We start from the raw sequence: 19151 nt of genomic DNA, 5'->3' as shown, positions 1-19151 counted from the left end.
CTTTTTTCACGACTTTTCGACTTTTTTCTCGAAGTGCATAATGAAAACAAAATCTTCCTCTAAAATATTATTTTTATTTTTCTCCTGCCTGGCCCTAATACTCTTCCGTAGTATCAGTGTGCTGTTAATCTTAAACTGCTTCTCCTAAAGTCTTGTTTGTGATGACCACTGTCTGATGAAAGCTAGTTTCATCTTGCCAGTGTGTTTTCTCTCCGTGCCAGTCGGCTTCTACTTTGTCATCTTGACTTGGTTGTTCCTGGGACGCACACGGACACGCACATCCATCCATCCATGATTCCAGCCGCGGGGGCGCGTCCCGGGGCCGGTGGGAGGACCCGCAGCAGCACTCCCAGCACCGTGATTTGCTAATCGGGGGCTGGTTCCCATGTTTATTCCCTTGTAATAGCGGCTGTGGTTCGCGGAGCTCGGCCAGCCCTCCCGTCCGCGCACGCACCGAGAGCAGCGGCTGCAGTGCGTGCGCTCTGGTTAAAGCCCGGATCCCTTCACTGTGAAGGCTGGGCGCTGGGAAGGAGGACCGTTTTGGCCTCGTTTTGGGCTGAGAGAAGAGGCTGACCCCCACCCCCCGTTCACATATGGCTCCTCTGTAGGACGGGATCCATCTTCACCTGGGATTGTGGAAAGGAACGTACTTCAAGAAACAACGCAAGATACCCTGAAGTCGCCCAGAAGTTTTGTTCACTTGCGGGGCGCGCAACCATGGAGATGCAAAGGTGGTCCACAAGGTGGAAAACGAAAGGATGCTTTATGGATTCCGCTGTAACCACATTCATTACTTTAAGCCTGCTTCTGCAGGCTGCTGTCACGGCAGGTAAGACTAACAGGGACCCGAAGCGCCGGTGACTTTACTCTACCTGGACTCAGCCAAGCGCCTTCTCCCCGTCCCATCTCCAAAGTTGTAACATTGTTACTGAGCTGATGTTTCCTAGAAGTCACCAGGCTAAACAAGCACAACAAAAGTTGCATGGATTATAGTGTGAATTGTGTACATCTAGCATATTCCCAAATAATTGTGCCCATTCCGACACGGTCCTGGTTACTTTTGCGCATGAATGGATGGCGTCCCCCCGAGGATGAAACGCGGTGCCTGATTAAGTTGCTCCTAAGCCGCTGGTATGTGCTTATGAAGACCAGGGGCAGCATTGCCTGCCTTAAGCCTGAATTATGGTTCCGCGTTCAATCGACGCAGAGCCTACGCGGTAGGGTACGACGTAGGTTACGGCGTACGGTGTGCGTCGCCGCGTAACCCTACGGCGTAGGGTCCGCGTTGGTGTAACGCGGAACCATAAATCAGCCTTTACACATTCACCGGGGCTCAAAGACGCCTCTGTTAGAGCTCTGGTCCTCTGGGTGGATGTGTTAGCAGGGTGGATTTCTGCAGCCAGATGGCACTGGACATTTTTCTTGGAGCTTGGGCTTTTTCTGTCATGTTGCAGACAAACTGAGATGTAAATGTGCCGAAACCACTGATTATGCCCACATCAGTTTAAAATCATTTATTTCAGTGGAAAGCAGTTGAATTGTGAAGAAATTAGGACTTTTTCTGATTTGTTTGGATGCGATTCTGTCATCTGCATTGAAGACCCATCAAAATGAATTATTATTTAGATTTTATGAGGTTTTCATAAGTTTTTAACTGATATATTAGTGATCTGTTGGCATACGGTTCTGATGGTGTAACAGGTTTGATGGTAAATGGCTACAGATGTGGGACTGTAAGTGCACAGAGCAAAGCCAAAGTGGCCAGGCAGGTTCACCCTATCTCCACACTGACCTGGTCCACACCAAAGCCCAACAGCTTGTGCAACCCCCCCCCCCCCCCCCTTTTGCCCCATCGCCTCCCCCTCTCTCAGCTTCCAACTTTGCACTTAGATGTTTGCTCGGCTCCCGGACAAGGCTGAGTTGTGTGATTGGTGGGAATGCTTCCCGTCTAAGTGCTGAGCAGTTATTTGATGATGGTCCTTGTTGCACTTCCCTATGATTTCAGAGCCTTCAAAGGGCAGGCCTGCATACGGGCCTAGCCCACCGAGACAGCCATAAGTATCATGCTTCAGGATTACTAAGGCCCCACACATTGGCCTATAGGCAGCTTTCGAAGAATCTTGTGTTGCATACAGATACAGAGAATTCGGACATTCGTATGGTTATAAAGAGTAAAATAACGGCACACTGTGATTTTGACTCAGCTCATTGATTTTGAGTGCTGGCATTTTTCACGTTTGGTTGCACAGCTGAGTTATTATTGACCGTTCGTCAGCTTTTTGAAATTATTATCTTTTCTTAATGCTTTTATATTCACATATGTGTGAATGCGATTGATGAAGGATATGAGCTGATCAGGTGTCACAATCTTCTTCCTTCATATTAAATCACAATATTTTGGGTTTAATAGGCTTTTAATTGCAGTTTCCGTTCATAATATGTAAACCCAGGAAACTGTCAATCTCTTTTTATTGATTTCTTTCATTTTTGTCGAGACGTTTTACTTAAATCTCCTGGAATTGCACTTCCAATTGAACAATCTCCCCTTTGCTAAAGCTCACCCTCTCCAGCCTGTTAGTGTAAATTTGAGGTATTCTGCTGCAGGCTCCATGTTCCAAGGTCTCAGTCAGATTCTCGTGAGCGCTTAATAGCAGTCAGATCTGTTTCTGCAGGGTGCCCTCTTCATCTAGCGATGCACAGACACGTTCCCTCTGCCCCTCGGGCACAAGCTCAGCTGTGCATTCCTGCAGACAAAGCTAGCATTTTCAGAGCTGCCTAATATGCTACACCGGGAAAATGCAGGTCTGTGTTAATCCTTTGTCTGCAGAGGTGATGATGATACATTAATACTTACTGCATTATCATTAAAGACCAATCCTCTTTTACTCCATGCCTAGCTGTATTTAGATTGAAATTTTGAAATGAGGGCGTCATGAAGGCCTTCAATTGGCCTTTCCTGTTACTACGGACCCCCGTGGAGTTCGGAAAAAGTTTTGAAAAGTTTTAAACACTATCTTACAGTGTAGATGTTGTTCTTTTTAATGCAAGCATAAATAAGGAAAACTTAAACAGGGCTGAGTAGTCCGAAGGAATGCTTTGAAAACGTGGGTAGGTCTCTGTGAAGTTCCCTTGGTATGACAGAAGCATAAAGCCGTCTTGTTTTAGCCGGCAGCGTGGTGGAGGTTAAAGGAAGCAGAGAGGGAGAGTGGGAGAGGGGGGGTATATAGACTGAGAGAGAGAGAGAGAGAGAGAGACACTCTGACTGAAGATGTTATTAGAGTCTCAGGGAGCTGCAGGTGGAAAGGTTCCCCCTCTATTAACCAGGCAATGTTACCTTTCTGTAAATCTCAGTATGTTTAAGTCTGACTTTCTGGCCTCAGCCCAGAAAATAGTGCCAGGTTACCTGTTGGAACCAAAGTTTTACAGAGAAGTACACCTGTGAACACGGCAGAGACGATATCAAATCAGTTTGGGGTGGCGTGTCATACCGCTATTCCCACGCTTCCCACCATCAAGCATGATGATCTGCAGGATCCATTAACCTCGTTTTTCATTCACCAAAATCATCAGATCCAGGTTTCTAAAATCGGCATCCGCTCATTCAGGCCACCTCAATGGATTGATCCCCGTTGGTGTTTTCTCAGCACCACTGTGCGAGGTTTGTAGCCCGGCCTTATTGCCACATCTGGAACGCATGAGTCCCGGAGTTTGAACTGAAAGCAGCTCTGCAGAAACTCACAATGAGATCCTCAGTTCATGCTCCAAAATAAGTAGTTGCTTCGTCCTCCCAAAAATGGACATGTTGTCCTTCAGCTTCTATTTTTTTCCGCCTTTTTTTTTGACTCGTCCTCCTCTGTCATCAGTTGAGAGGGGTTAAGTCGGACGGTGCAGGTTCCACAATGACCACACTCGTTTGTTCCTGTTCAGCCTCATTATGGAGGATGAAGGAGGGGGATGTTTGCAAGATACTGGAGGTAGTTGTGGTGTATAGTGTTGGATTTTGGGGACTACCGTTATGTATGATGTATTGAAGGGGATAAACTCCTTTTACCTGCACCTGCATATATTTCATTTCATTTCATTTCATTTTTATTTATTCCGTATCATGGAAATAGTTCACATACATGTTCCATTCCATGATCGAAAAGGGGCAAAAAGAAGAAAGCCTTATATACCAAGCCCCTTTCTCAAAAAAAATAAAACAATTCGTATGAAGATGGTCTGTCCGTCTGTTCAACAGTCACTACTTATATAATACAAAAAAAAAGAAATAATGAAAAAACAAAACAAAAAAATAAGAAAACATACGCACTAACTCACCAACAATACAAAAACAAAAAATAACAAAGATATTTTACCCGTTAAATTCATATTGTCTGATTGTGTTGTCTTTATTAACTGGTGAATATTTTTACAATCCTTTAAATCAGTTGTTAAGGAGTTCCATAATTTTACACCACATACTGAAAAGTTAATGGAAAGTGACATGGAAAAACAGAAAATATTGTCTTTCAGATGAAAATCTTTGAGTTCCACAAACACATTGCAATGGAGTGATTTACTTGGGGTGAATAATTAAACCTGAATCCCCAGCTGTTTTGAACATGATGTTAGATGAGTGAAACATTTAACTGATATCCTGATGCCAACCAAAGGAGTATCTAATGACAAAGGCTGTGTTGATGCCTACAGGCACATCCTTCATACATCTCCCAACAAAAACGACAAGCCCTCATTTTAGTTTATTATGAGGCTTTAGTCACACTGCCCACCCACAGTGAGCTAAAAACAATAGAAGTATGGATTCAACGGTTCATTACGTGACTTCATTCTGTTTGGCTTAGAAACTGCTTGAATAAGAAAAAAGGCAAATACTTTAGCAAGTACTTTCAGAATCAAATAGCTTGTTCTGTGTGGATGCTCCAACAGTCAGGCAGTATTATCAAACATTCCCATGGGCCTCTGTGGGCTCTCACACAGGCCCTTTTATGTAAAGTGCATCAGATTGAAGCACTCTTTATAGGTAAACCTATCCAGGTGAGATAGATGTGGACCTCTGTTGGCACATTGTTAACTGTGATGTTTGGCATGCACGGATGTTTCCTGTTATACGAGCCTGCAGAGAACAGCCAGATCGGCGGACTGAACTATTTAGACACACTTTGTGGGAATTGTATTTTGTCATTTAGCCAGCACGACGCGGAGAACGTGTCCTGTTAACACAGCATTTATTAAAGTGAACAATGCAGGCTTTGCCGAGGCGTCTATGACGGGTCAGATGTTTCCTGCTGGAAAACGTACAAACGATCTAACGAATGTTTCCTTTGCTCTTTGAACAGCAGAGCCAGTGGATGTCCTAAAAGTATTAGCATTTCAAAATTACCCCGAAGGAGTGACAAAAACATCGGGATTTTGTGCAAACCGAAGAGCATCGAAGCCAGACTCAGCTTACAGAGTTGCCAAGCAGATCCAGATCAGTGCCCCCACCACACAGCTAATGCCTGGTAAGAACACACTCTCAGCTTCTATTATTGTTTCTGAAATGACTGTTTTTTAAATGAATTTGTACGTGCGTGACTGTTGACTGTGCACAAAGGTTTTTGTTTTACAATCTTTGAGTCATATTTTTGCAAAAATGAATGACATTTGTCCCACTCCTGTGTGGTTTCTGTGATTTCTGCAGCACTTTGTACCTTTATGATGTTTTATATAGTAAAACACAGTCAATTGTCATTATTTTTTTACTGAAAAGATTAAATTTGACCGAGATGCCTTGTAGTACTGAAGTGGGCAACTAGTAAGCCTATTGTAAAGTTTGGAGTCTCCTCAGTTACATGTCCTCTCACTACTGCACCCGTCTGCTCCACCCCGCCTCTTTTCCTCACGCAGGTGGTGTTTTTCCTGAGGATTTCTCCATCCTGACCACTGTGCGCCCCAAATCTGGAATCCAGTCCTTCTTGCTGTCCATTTACAATGAGCAGGGAGTCCAGCAGCTGGGCATGGAAGTGGGACGCTCACCTGTCTTCCTGTACGAGGATCAGACTGGCAAGCCGGCTCCGGAGGACTACCCCCTGTTCCGTGCGCTCAATCTTGCCGATGGAAGGTATGACACATTTGTACCCGCGGTCTTTGGCCCACGTATCGATCGTGCACATCATGTCTGTGTAAAATCTGCAAGAAAGCAGTGCAGATCTTCCCACTTGCGGCACCGCAGGTGCTCATCGCCGGATTATCCTTCCCTTCGGGGGTCCGTGGGCACAGAGACAGGCCAGACAAGGAGTCACTGGATTATTGGGCCACAGTAGGACTGTTTTGGGCAAGCTGACCTCATCCATGAACTCACTGCCTCTGTTATTTCAGAGTGAGAGAGAGGGGGGCTCCCAGAAACGCTGCTCTTAACCTTTTAGCATAAACCTGATTATCTGGTCCCAAGTTTAAAAAAATAACCCAAAACTGTCACTCAGAGCTGTGATGTAGCTGACGGTGCAAGACGGGACAGGTGGACAGATGCTGCCAAAACAATGCACACTCTGGAAAAAGGATTTTACACATTCTTTATATGAAACCTTTGTTTTTTAACCCCACGGTAAGCATGCTGTGTTTGTTTTCTGAACATCACAAAGAAGTCGGGGCCCAGCGACAATATTTTGTGATCCAAATTAGCTGGAGATGAGATCTTGTGTGTACGCTGTTATGACAACAGAGGGAAGTATGGGTAAATCCTCCCAAACTCTCATGGCAACAATCGCTGCTTTGTGGGTGCCTTTAAGCACGGGGGAACGGTGTTCTCAGCCAGCTCTGTGTTAGTTCAGCACGCTGAATTGTTTGTGTATGCACTTCCTGTGAACTGGTGTCTCATGAACAATGCTTTTTGGAGAGGATTTGAGCTTTTCTTGGTCTGAATTGGTTCCAAGTCGAAATCCTCGATGGCTCATGCTGTGTACCGTCTGCAGCTCCTGGGGTTGTATGTTTTTCTGGTGAGATTAAAAAGAAAAGATACACACCGGTGATTTTGAGGGTGAAAAAAAATAAGAATTGAATTTGAAAAGAAAAGAATGAAAAGAATTTGAATTTGCGTTTTGTGGTTCTTTAAATATGCCACTCATAAGGCCGAGTTTACATTTCTTGTTTTATTCGGTAAATTCTGATTATTATGCACCACAAATCTTAAAGACACTTGTTTAAACCCACTTAAGTCTGCATATGGCTGTCTGCTGTATAAGGTTACAAGTAATCCTTTGTGCTGTAGTGTTAAGCCCAGAGAGGTGCACGTTCACTTCTCCCTAATCTCAGCACAGATTAGTGGAGAAGCATTACATTGAGAACATTTTCCACTTTTTATAACACGATTTGGACAGTTAACAGTCAATTATGAACACCATTTTTGTAATAAACTGTTCTCCGGGTCTCACGTCGGGAAGCAATATTGGCAGGGCTCATCCTCCACCTCGGAACAATGTTTTGACTGTGCGTCTCCTGTTCTGGGAAGGCAGGCCATGCTGGATCTTGACACACACTTTCCACAATGTTCACCATGTCTGTCATGCCGAGTAACCCAGAAGGAGGATTAAGTTTGGAGTTTAATGAGTGTAATCCTGTGTTAAACAGGGCCAAAGTGTGAGGGCAAGAATGTGGTCCACCGCTGCCTGGTATGCAGGAGCTCCAAAGTGCAGCGGAAAGTGATTGAGAGACAAGGGAGGTGTCACACTCTATGTGGGATCCCGTGTAACCCTTTGATTTCAAAGCATGAGACTATATTAAACGTGCAGGTGCTTGGAAGTAGGGATGGGCGGTATGGACTAAAAAATGTATCACGATAATTTCTGGCATTTATCCCGATAACGATAAAAATGACGATAAAAAAAATACGAATTCAACTCCACCTTTTCAACTATAAATCTATCTCGCTCTCAGATCCGCCATGTTTGTTACACAAAAACGTCATCAACGGGAATTTATCCTTCCTTCTTTCTTTCTTTCTTTCTTTCTTTCTTTCTTTCTTTCTTTCTTTCTTTCTTTCTTTCTTTCTTTCTTTCTTTCTTTCTTTCTTTCTTTCTTTATTTCTTTCTTTCTTTCTTTCTTTCTTTCTTTCTTTCTTTTTTCCCTTCCTTCCTCCTTTCCTTGTTTTCTCCCTTCCTTCCTCCTTTCCTTGTTTTCTCCCTTCCTTCTCCCCTTTCCTTCCTTCCTTCCTTCCTTCCTTCCTTCCTTCCTTCCTTCCTTCCTTCCTTCCTTCCTTCCTTCCTTCCTTCCTTCCTTCCTTCCTTCCTTCCTTCCTTTTTTCCCTTCCTTCCTCCTTTCCTTGTTTTCTCCCTTCCTTCTCCCCCTTCCTTCTCCCCCTTCCTTCCTTCCTTCCTTCCTTCCTTCCTTCCTTCCTTCCTTCCTTCCTTCCTTCCTTCCTTCCTTCCTTCCTTCCTTCCTTCCTTCCTTCTTTCCTTCCTTCCTTCCTTCTTTTTTCCCCTTCCTTCCTTCTTTCCTCCTGCTCTCTCCTTCCTTCTTCCCTTCCTCTTTTCTCCCTTCCTTCCTTCCTTCCTTCCTTCCTTCCTTCCTTCCTTCCTTCCTTCCTTCTTTTTTCCCCTTCCTTCCTTCTTTCCTCCTGCTCTCTCCTTCCTTCTTCCCTTCCTCTTTCCTTCCTTCCTTCCTTCCTTCCTTCCTTCCTTCCTTCCTTCCTTCCTTCCTTCCTTCCTTCCTTCCTTCCTTCCTTCCAAAAATCAGCTTTACACAAAAACGTCATCAACGGGAATTTATCGTTTTTACCGCGAGATGACAATTTCTTATCGTGAGGAATTTTTTTTACGGTAAAATATCGCCCATTCCTACTTGGAAGTTTAAAACGTCACCAAACTTTACTGAGGAATATTGAACCATATCGTGAAAATGAGAGCGGAGCAGCGTAGCATCACGCCAGACATCGTCCTTGTGCTGCATTATCTGCCGCTCGCTGTCTCCTGTAACAGCTGAGCCGTTCTGCACATGAGCTTGGAAAGAGCAGCGTCCAGCCTGCAGCGTTGGAGGGGTTTCCTCCCGTGAACTCCCTGCTTCACGCACCTCTACAACATTTCTGTTGGATTAAGGTCAGGAATCTGACTTGGCTGTTCCACAACATTAACTGTATTCTTCTTTAGTCAATCTTTGGTGGAGCCACACAAGTTGTCTCACTGCGCGACCCACTTTCTGCTCTGATTCCATTGGCAAACAGACGTAACAACATTTGCTGCTTTGGCTCAGGGGTCCTCACAACACCGCCGACGGTGCTCTCATCCGTTTACATGACGTCTCCAACAGGTTTCAAGCTCGGAGACGTGGATTCTCGTGAACAAGCAGCAGTGTTATTGAGAGGATCTGCTGGCTCATTCTTCTGAAGATGATGGACATTAATACTAGATTATTGCTTTTGAAGCTTAGAAGTTATTCTGGGCTCTCTAATAGACTTGGTTTACCACTTCTGGGAGGCTGAGTCTGAACACTTTAGAGATGGCTTTGTAACACTTCCCCCAAAAATCAAAAACACATTTGTGGTGTCCTTTGAAATCCCCTTTTTCATCCCATAAATCACATCCACAAACTTATGTTTTGAGTTCAGTTTGATGAAAAGGGCTTTTTTGAGAATGTCTAATATGTACAAACATACAGTAATGGTCCAGACAAACAGTTTAGCACCATGTTTTATACACCACATGACCCTTCACGTACACTGCTTGTGAAGGAGCAGATTGGTTGTTTTGTTGAAATAGACCTAATCAATAAAGGAAAAACACGACTTCTCTACAGCTTGGAGCTTCTTTTATTCCTGATCTCTGCTTCTTTGTCCAGGTGGCACCGCATCGCCATCAGCGTGGAGAAGAAGACCGTCACCATCATTGTAGACTGTAAGAAGAAGATCACCAAGCCTCTCCTGAGAAGCGGCAGCGGCTCCATCAGCACCAGCGGCATCACTGTGTTTGGCACCAGACTTCTGGACGAGGAGGTTTTCCAGGTAAACTCGTGGCTCAGGTGGTAGAGCGGGTTGTTCTGTCTTTGTCCCCCCCAGTCATCTGTTGTGTCCTTGGGCAACACACTTCACCCTCCTTGCCTCCAGTCTGGTGTGTGAATGTGTATGAATGTTCCAGTAATGGTCGGAGAAGCGGATTGGCTGCCTTGTTTCCATCAGTCGGCCCCAGGGCAGCGGTGGCTACACATGTAGTTTACCATCTCCAAGTATGAATGAGGAGTGAATGAATAATATACCACCATTATAAAGCGACCTTGGTTTCCATGAAAGGTGCTATATAAATGCTATTGTTATTAAATGCGTCCATTAGGGAACTGCTCAGTCTTCGTGTCGCTGGTGCTGTTAATTTGCATTTTGTCAACCATCTAGTGGCTAAAAGGGTTCGACTAAAAGATTTTTGTTTAAAATGCAAACTTTTTCATCAAGTGAACCTTTGACTGGGTGTATTAATTCATTATAATATATTCATTATTCATTATCGTGGGCTGTTTGCCTGTTCTCCCTGGGGTTCTCCAGCTTCCCCCCGCAGTCCAAAGACATGTAGGCCAGATTAAGTGCTGACTCTGAACTGCCTGTAGTGAGTGCGTGTGGTTGTTTGTTTATGTGTAAACCTGAGAAAGACTGGCAACCTGTCAAAGGTAGACCCCTGTCTTTTTTTTCTGACTAGAGCTGGAATAAGCTCCATTAGGTCCCGGTGACCCTAAATAGGAAGAAGCAGGTATAGATACTGGATAGGTGGATTTATTATCATTATTAAATGAATGCATTTGTTTTTTGTTTTGCCTAAATGGCTCCGATCAACAGCTATTTGCACAAAGCACTGGAATCCATTTGATTGATAGATGGCCAGTTCTTTAGATTAAAAAAAAAACTTCACACGTATAAGATGCATTTAAGATTTTAGAGTTTACTGATAGAGGTTTTTAGGGAGTTGGTTGTGTTGTTGTACCTGTACTTATTTTGGAGTAAAAAGAGTCTACTGTGAAGTGGTAAACTGCTTGTAAAGTGTAATGGTGACCCTACTGGTAATATGCCTTTTAAAACATTTAAACCCACGTGTGATTGAAAGTTCTGGAAACACAACTTGAAATGGCAGAACGGATACAAATGTTCAGTTTAGTCCTAGAAACACAGTTTCAACTGCAAAGTCATGTCTGTTTTAAAGGTGACATACTGATTTTTGCAAAAGATGACACAAAATCCTAAAGTATGAATGAATTGTATGTCACATACTATAACATAATATATCTCTACAGTTGTTTTTATAAATGGTGGTTTTAAGGGGGGGGCTGCACTTCACCGTACACCCCACCACAGTGCTTCTTGAGAAACTAATGCTACATCTTTGCGCCACCCCCTGCTGAGATGATGTTAGGTTGGATGGAGACAAAGATGTTTGGTGAATCTGCTGTGACTTGGATCTGTGATGTCATAGTAGCCTGAACCAAATAAAGTGGTTTTAGCCCCAAACAATGTGACAGATGTGCTGTTTTAGATGTTCAATCTGGTAGTCACCCCAGACTACAGCACAGAAAAACAAATACAAAACAATCATATGTGACCTTTAAATGGTATAGGATATAAAACTATAGCTTTTAGCATGTTTCTCCCTTTACTACCAATTAACATGATAAGACATGAAATGTTCCACCTGATAGTTTATACCATGGCTACCAGAGTGGATGTATATAGCATTACCTAACCCTTCCAGTCTCTTGTTCCTACTTGCTGGCACACGATTCAAAGCAAGCACATTTACCCGAAAACTACAACATTTGACATTTTGTCTTTGTTCAGCTACACACAGGTCTCCAGCTACGTGCAAGTCGCTGCATGCTGTTACCATTTACACCTAACACAGCGAGCCAACCGTTTGGAAAATCCGCTCTTGAAGAGTGTTTGCAGTTACTCGTCGTTGCATTTACGACTCTGCTCTTCTCGCTTGGACACTCGGCTCATCTCGAGGTTAATTCGAACAGGGGTCAGATATAATTGGCGCTGCCTTGTCGTCGCATCCGTGCGCTTGTCTGGTGCGAAGTGAAGCTTGTGGCTTTATCAGGAATGGTTGCTCACGAGAAGGTCGGCTAGCTTAAGTGCTGCAGGAATGATGAGTCATTGCACTGATGCCCTGTCTGAGTGAGAGCTGCTCCTGCACTTGTCTTAGTGTAAGTCTGGGAGAGTTTCATCATTGTGCTGAAGGGTTTTTCCTCATGCGTTACTCCTGCAAACTGAGCTGGCTCTGGCATAATCAAAGCCTAAACTATGAAATGACAGGACCATCAAATACAAATCAGAGAAAAGTGTACGAAGAATTTCAATTATCATTTATGAAAGATTAATATTACATTAATTAGATTTAAATGAGCATGCTAGATTTACTATTGGTCTGTTTAGATAAACCCTTTGTGACTTCACAAAATAACGTTTAACTTTACTAGTTAAATTCAGCTTAAGTCGTTTATCGTGCAAATGTTGCTGTTATTAGATTGTGTACTAACTGATTATGGGATAGAGCATAGTTTCATACGCATATTTGATTTCAGTCAGTTTTGATTAGATTTATGAGGCGTACAAGCCAGCATTTATATCAAACAGCGTGTTTAGTGGGAGTTGTGCCAGCGAAGAGGCTGAAAATAGGAACCGTAAGTCGGCTAACAGAGTCGTCTGTGTGTCTTTTTTCCCCCTCGGATCAGGTCTCCTGTCTGTTTTCTGTCCCTTCTGTCCTCAGAGATCCTTAGGCCCCATTGCATTTTGGGAGTATTTTGGGATATGCATGCACAGTGCAGGGGAAGGAAGTACCCCCACCTGGTGCCCTCCAGCCCTGGGTTATAATGAGGGATGGAGTCAGACTTAAGGATTTCTTTTTTCATTAACCAGAAGTTTTCTGATGACTTGATAAGCATATAAATTAATTTTAGGAAAACATTGTCAAATGTAAAATATTATTGTATAAATCTTTGATTTCAAAGTGAAGGCTCGCTAATTTGTGGAATATTTATACTCTTTCTTCTATTCAAATTCTGGCGTCTGGTTTCATAAGCCGACCTGCATTTCTCATAAACATCTTTTCATACCTGCCACAGGCTGGAGGCGACCACCAAAGGGATGAGGCTCTGATGAATGGAAGTCTTTCATTCCGCCTTCGGGCTTCCCTTCTTTCCTCATGAGCCCTCCCCTCCCCTCCCCTTCCCTCCCCTGGCTGCATACTCTTCCCTACTCACCTCTTTCTCCCTCTGCACCTTCCCCACCTTGAGGCCTCCCTACTGCGCCAAATGTATGAGACTGTCTGTTCATGCCTGGATATTACTCCTCCGTATCCACCTCCCCCTTATAAACATACCTGTGCCTCAAGTTCTTAACGCCCCGGACATCATCAGTAGACGTATTTCAATAAAAGCACATTTGTTAGTGGTGAATATTGCTCGTAAACATTGTTAAAGTCTCCTCTCTTCCTTTCATATCTTTTGATTGTAAGCAAATGACTGTAAATGACATAGTTTTCAGGTTTTGGGCTACTTTATGGCTAAAAAAATCCAGTTATTGTAGTTACTGTACTAAACCCACAACCTCCAGTCATGTTTGATTGTTAATCAATCTAATTATAGGCGAGTGCGGTTAAACTAAAGGTATATCTGCCCCGGGCAAAGTTCTGTCAAAGAGTCAGTTCTAACGACTTTGTGGTTTGATTTAGGCAACGATGATCTGCACTCACTGTAATTGTAGTATAAAGGGGGACATTGGTGGACAAAAGCACAAACGAGCAACCAAAGCCCAACTAAACATTTCTGAGTGTTGATCATGTCATGCAGCTTTGTTTGGTAAATCGATACTCCTACTTTGACCTGTTTCATAAATCACAGTTCCCAAGAGGGTCAGGGAAGAGGGTATTTTGGGAATGCTGTGTCACGGCACTGTCCTCCGGTTACATTATTTCTTTTCCCTGTCATCACGACTCCGCCCCTGTTTGTGTTGCAGTCCAGAGCTTTTTCAGATACATATTGTTTGAACATTAGAACAAAGTAAAAGTATGAGTTGAATAAAACAAAATGAATAGCCCTGCTAACAGGAAAAGAACAGGGGAGGGATTTTAACCGTTGTACACTTTTGCACCTCAAAAGATAATCAAGACATAGTGTAATATATCACCTTTTACTTTAAATTTGAATGGACTAGCGTGTCCTTTTTTCAGCTTGAATTAATTTTAAATCCTTTAAAAGCTCAGGTGGTGATAGTGTCAGGTTGATCTTTACAAGGATTCTCAAGTATTTGTCGTTGACCTTGACCTCATGTCTCTCTTTCCATCCCTCCTTTTACTCATTCACCTCTGACACCACAGTCATTAAGGCAGAACTCATGAGCCTGCTGTTGCCCACAACTCTGCTACGCTGCAGCCTGGGGGGCATATTTTGGAGCTCTGGCTTCACTCAGTGCTTTTTCCTTTTTTTTTTCTTCCCTCCTAGCAACCCACAATGAGGGCCTTGGTGTAACTCAGCTCAGGTGTCTTCCAGCTGACAATCCCAGCTGCTCTCTCTGAATCCTTCTTGGTGCTCCTTCTTGAGGTTGACATCATGTTTTTTCCTCCTCTCTTATCTTGGCCCAGGGAGATGGTTCTTCTTAGGTGCTGTGCTTTTACTCTGGAAGACAGGTTATTGACCCATGAGAGGGAGACGCCTGTGTGCAGGAGTGCTATTTACAAAGGAAATCTGTCTGAGACGTTGGCAAGAGGAGTGATGATTATCTGATTCATACTGTATGTTTGAGGTTCCCTTAACATTTTAGTAAAATTATATCTTAAAACTTTGATTTGACACTTAATGGATTATGTTTTACCCTTCTTGTTTGCTCTTAATAATGTCATCAAGCTTAATTGTTGTTGATTTGTACATGGGGAAATGTGATTTAAAGAGGAAGTTAAAATATCAGGTATTTCACATTTGCTTAATACATATATGAAGTTTTCACTGGTGTTGGAAATGTGGCTGCAGTTATTAGCAAATTACTTAAGTATTTTTTGGTGATTTAATGTGTAGGTGCACTATAAGTTTGCACAACACTGGTGCACATTTTGCCTAATACAGTCTAGATGGTACATTTAACCGTTGCTCTGATGTTGGTCTTGTCTCACAAAAGTCAGCATGAGCGGATTTATGCTAATATTCTTTATGACCTTCTTCTTTTTTTTTTTATCCAGTGCTTTGAATAACAATTTAAAAATAAAATCCGGTACCAGTCTGCATTAGTTAAGCTTTGCACCCCTGATTTCTTGTCATATTACTGGTGATTTTGCATGAAGCGGTGGGAAGTTTCATAAGGTCGGTGATTTGGTGTTCGGTTGAACTCTGTGTTTCCGCAGCCTGTTTGTGTGCAGACCGATGGCTCTCAGACAGGGACTAATTAGAGCTGACTCAAGGCAGGGTTCAAGCATTCACTGTTGGTCAGCGTGACACATGAGGTAATTCACGTCAGCTTGACTCAGGGCAAGGCTTGATCTTTTTTATTTTAGGTTGCGTTTCTTCAAACTCATGGTTGCAGACACATATCTCCCTGCAGAGTCGGTTCAGTTCTATTTTGGTTTATTTTCTATTTTGTCTTTTTTTAAAAGCAACAGTATCTGTAATTGATAAAGCAGAGGTTACTTGGTGGCATATACAGTATTGTAACTGTGTAGCTGTAGCTTTTTTTCGGTCAAACAACAGCTCGCCCTTCCTCAAGCTCCATCCTCTACCAGAGGCCTGGCAACTTGAAGGTTCTGTGCAGTTTTTTTTTGCTGTTCATCTCTTCCTTCAACCCTTGGTACTAAACCAGTGTCTCATGTTTCTTCTTCTTGATATTGCTGTTGAATGGGATTGCTACATCAATCACCACTGCTCTCTTCTGGTTTAAGTATAGGGTATAGCATCACTATATATAATCTATATAGCGCTAATTGCAGCACAAGTTATCTCTAGGCACTTTCCAGAGACTCAGAACATGATCCTTGAGCAATTGTTACATAGACAATGGCAGGTAAAAACTCCCCTTTAAGAGGAAAACAACCTTGAGCAGGACCATCTCATAAGAGGGAACCCTCGTGCCGGAGGACAGCCGGGTAGAGCAATAAAAGGGAGATAGGAAAGAGAGAATGAAGAACAGAGAGAGGAGGGGCATGGCTACAAAATTATCCGTTAGCTGGAGAACTAAGAGTTCTATGTACGGGTGGGCTGCAGGTCAGGATGTTGGCAGATATCCAACAGAGACTTCTATATAGACAGATGGATATAAACAGTGGGATGATCAGAGGGTGGGACTGCAGGGCAGGATGCAGCTCTGGAATAAAGAGAAGAAGAAGGGACAGAGCAGCACAACAAACTACAAGAACAATTATGCATATGAGATACTTCTAATGAGGAAATTGAAGGAGAGGAGAGAAAATGGGTGAGGGGCACCACTCTTTAGATCATTTTGGTGTCCCCCTGCAGTGTAAGTCTAAAGGTGGAGGTGGTGTCAGCCTCCTTAACCCCAACTGGAAGCTGGTTCCATAGTGATGGTGCCTGGTAGCAGGAGCCCCGTCCTCCAAATCTATATTTAGATACTACGAGTAAACCTGCACTCTGAGAACAGAGAGCTCTATTGGGTGCATACGGCTTAAGCAGGTCTTACAAATAACGTAGAGCTTAGCCATTCAGGACTTTATAAGAAAATAACAGAATTTTAAAGTGGATTCTAAACTTTACAGGGAACCAATAGAGGGAGGCTAACAAGAGAGACGTGGTCTCTCTTGTTGATTCCTGTCAGCACTTGCGCTGCTGCATCTTGGATCAGCTGGAGGCTACTCAGAAAATTACCCTGGCATCTTATTAATAATATATTCCAGTAATCTGGTCTAATTTCAAAAAAAAAAAAACATGAATTAGTTTGTCTGCATCACTCCGGGAGAGGATGTTCCTAATCTTTGCAATATTACGGAGATGGAAAATCGCTGTCTTGCAGACCTGATTAATATGCTGTTTAAATGGCAAATCCTGATCGAATATAACTCCAAGGTTTAGCACAGTTGTACTGGAGGCCAGCACAACATCAACCAATCCCTTCCTAAGGTCTCTGGGAACAAAAACAAAAACCTCTGTCTAATTAGAACTTAGAAGCAAAAGGTTTGTGGACATCCAGGCCTTAATGTCCCTAAGACATGGAATGAGGCCTGATAGGAGCTAGCATGTTGAGAGACATGTTATTGGCTGAGGTTTGGCTAAAGGTTCTGTTTCATCTGACTTCATAGACAAATACATACTTCATAGAGCATGCATATCATCAGCATAGCAATGAAAATTGACGCTGTGGTTCTGGATAATGCTTCCCAAGAGCGGCATGTATAAACTGAACAAGATTGGTCCTAAGACTGAACCCTGTGGGACACTGTAGCAGACCCTTGTCTGTGCAGATGAAACTTCATCCCAGTATTCGGTTGGTACTTGGCTCCTCTGTAGTTATATCATTTCAGGGCTTCTCTCACATGTGGAGCCATGTGCTTGCTTAACTGACCTGACAGGAGCTGCCATGGTGATAGATATTGGCTGGTAGTTGGGTGGGATTGCTTGTTTCTAGGGGTATTCATGGTTAGGATGGTGCATGCTTGGATTCACCATGCTGGGTGGCCCCTATCTATTACCAGCTTCTTCATGTTTCCTCCCGAGTCCTCATCGTGTGTTTAGTTTTTTCAGCCACAAAGTGTGTATCATATCTGGGCTTGGTGGTTGGATAACACCATGCCCAGATATTGGCAGGTTCCAGTGCTTTAGGTACTGAGAGTTTGTGATACTTCATAGTCAGTTGTGTTTTCATTGTACCTTTCACATGCTCTTGGTTTCTGACCTCTGCCATGGAGGACAGCTTCTCACCTGTGATGTTAATCTTGTAGCCAACCATTTTTGGGGTGATGGGTGTGCTGTACGTCAGCTGATTGGTCTCAGTGATGGTTTCAGCAGGTACCCTGATAGCAAAATATGAGTGAACGTTGAAATATGGTTAGGCAGAGACATTGAATCTATGTTGAATCCATGTTGAAGCCTGGTCTGCAACAAACAGAATAAGTTGATCCAACAACGATTACACGTTGACATTAGAATTGGATGATTGATTGGTGGTTGATCTTCCATCAATCGTTGGCCTTGACCAAAAATCAACCTTTTTGACCATAGTTCAACATTGATTTAACATCATTGGCTGGTATTGTTTGTAGCACCACATTCATGTCTTCTAGCAGACTTTCAGAACGTACTTTCTTTCTTAGCCTTGGTAAGGGATCATATAGGGTAACTCTCTGACCTAGTTACGCTCTTGCTTCTCAGGTCAGCTGTCTTCTTGTTTATATTATCAGGTCATGTTTACAAGGTGTGTTACCCTTTCTCCAAGGGTGGAAATGATGTCCCTCATCCTATTAATAGAACCTCTCACTGGGGTTGCTTGCATAGTAGCATTCCAACAGTCCTATATTGTCCTCTCTAGTCCCTATGCCTTGTACCAGTAGCCCATTCCTCATCAGTGTGCCATGTGTTATGTCCAGACCCACCATCACTCCTTAATGACCAGCCAGGACCCAAATTGAGGAAAACCTTAACCTTCTCAAATTTATTAAATTAAATGTTTGGAGCAGTTCACCCCTCAGATTGTACAACTGTAACAGTACTTTCATGCACAAACATGAAATAAAAGAGTGTGCCACCAAGAACTAGTTCCTAAAAGACTAATATGTAGCTCTACCTGAGCTTTACCTTTACCTGAGGCCAAGGCCCTGGACCCGCTGAAAACATGTCTGCGACCACTGGTTGAGAATCACTGATTTATACACTCTGGGTTGAAGTAGCACACAGCAGTGTGGGCAAAGCAGTGGTGGTTTCAGTTTGCTGCTCTAGTTGAGGTGCCTCTTCTGCTGCAGGAAGCAGATGCCAGCGGCTTGGTCTTTATACATGGTGGCTTTTTCATGTTGCAAGACATCAAGGGTTCAGTCCATCTGGCACCTGACCATTGTGGTTGCATATGCGGTGGCACTTTATTCCACTTTGTGTTTAGCAGCCGTCGTTTTCTCAAGCCAGCGGAGTGGTGTAACAGAGCTGAACAAACTGTTGCGCTGCTCTGCCTCTATGAACATTACACAGTCAGGGTGAAGTGAGCTAACTGAATCAGCCTT

The 19151-nt window shown here is 43.3% G+C and overlaps 1 protein-coding gene across 9 annotated transcripts in view; it reads left to right on the top strand.

Moving 5' to 3' along the window:
* The first annotated feature begins 415 nt into the window (after positions 1-415).
* The window catches only part of col11a1a (collagen, type XI, alpha 1a), a 93709-nt gene continuing 74973 nt past the window's right edge, over positions 416-19151 (top strand). For 5 of the 9 annotated variants that reach the window (XM_061713888.1, XM_061713889.1, XM_061713886.1 and 2 more), the window contains exons 1-4: positions 417-829; positions 5340-5504; positions 5890-6103; positions 9811-9973. In XM_061713888.1, coding sequence (XP_061569872.1) covers positions 718-829; positions 5340-5504; positions 5890-6103; positions 9811-9973 — 654 coding nt within the window. In that variant the 5' untranslated portion in view covers positions 417-717. Of the gene's footprint in view, positions 830-5339; positions 5505-5889; positions 6104-9810; positions 9974-19151 lie in introns of all 9 variants that reach the window. The other 4 variants (XM_061713883.1, XM_061713882.1, XM_061713884.1 and 1 more) reach the window with 3 other exon arrangements.

This window comes from Cololabis saira, chromosome 22 (assembly GCF_033807715.1).
Source record: "Cololabis saira isolate AMF1-May2022 chromosome 22, fColSai1.1, whole genome shotgun sequence".
In the NCBI taxonomy this organism is placed as follows: Eukaryota; Metazoa; Chordata; class Actinopteri; order Beloniformes; family Belonidae; genus Cololabis; species Cololabis saira.
This window is presented reverse-complemented; position numbering and strand designations above follow the sequence as displayed.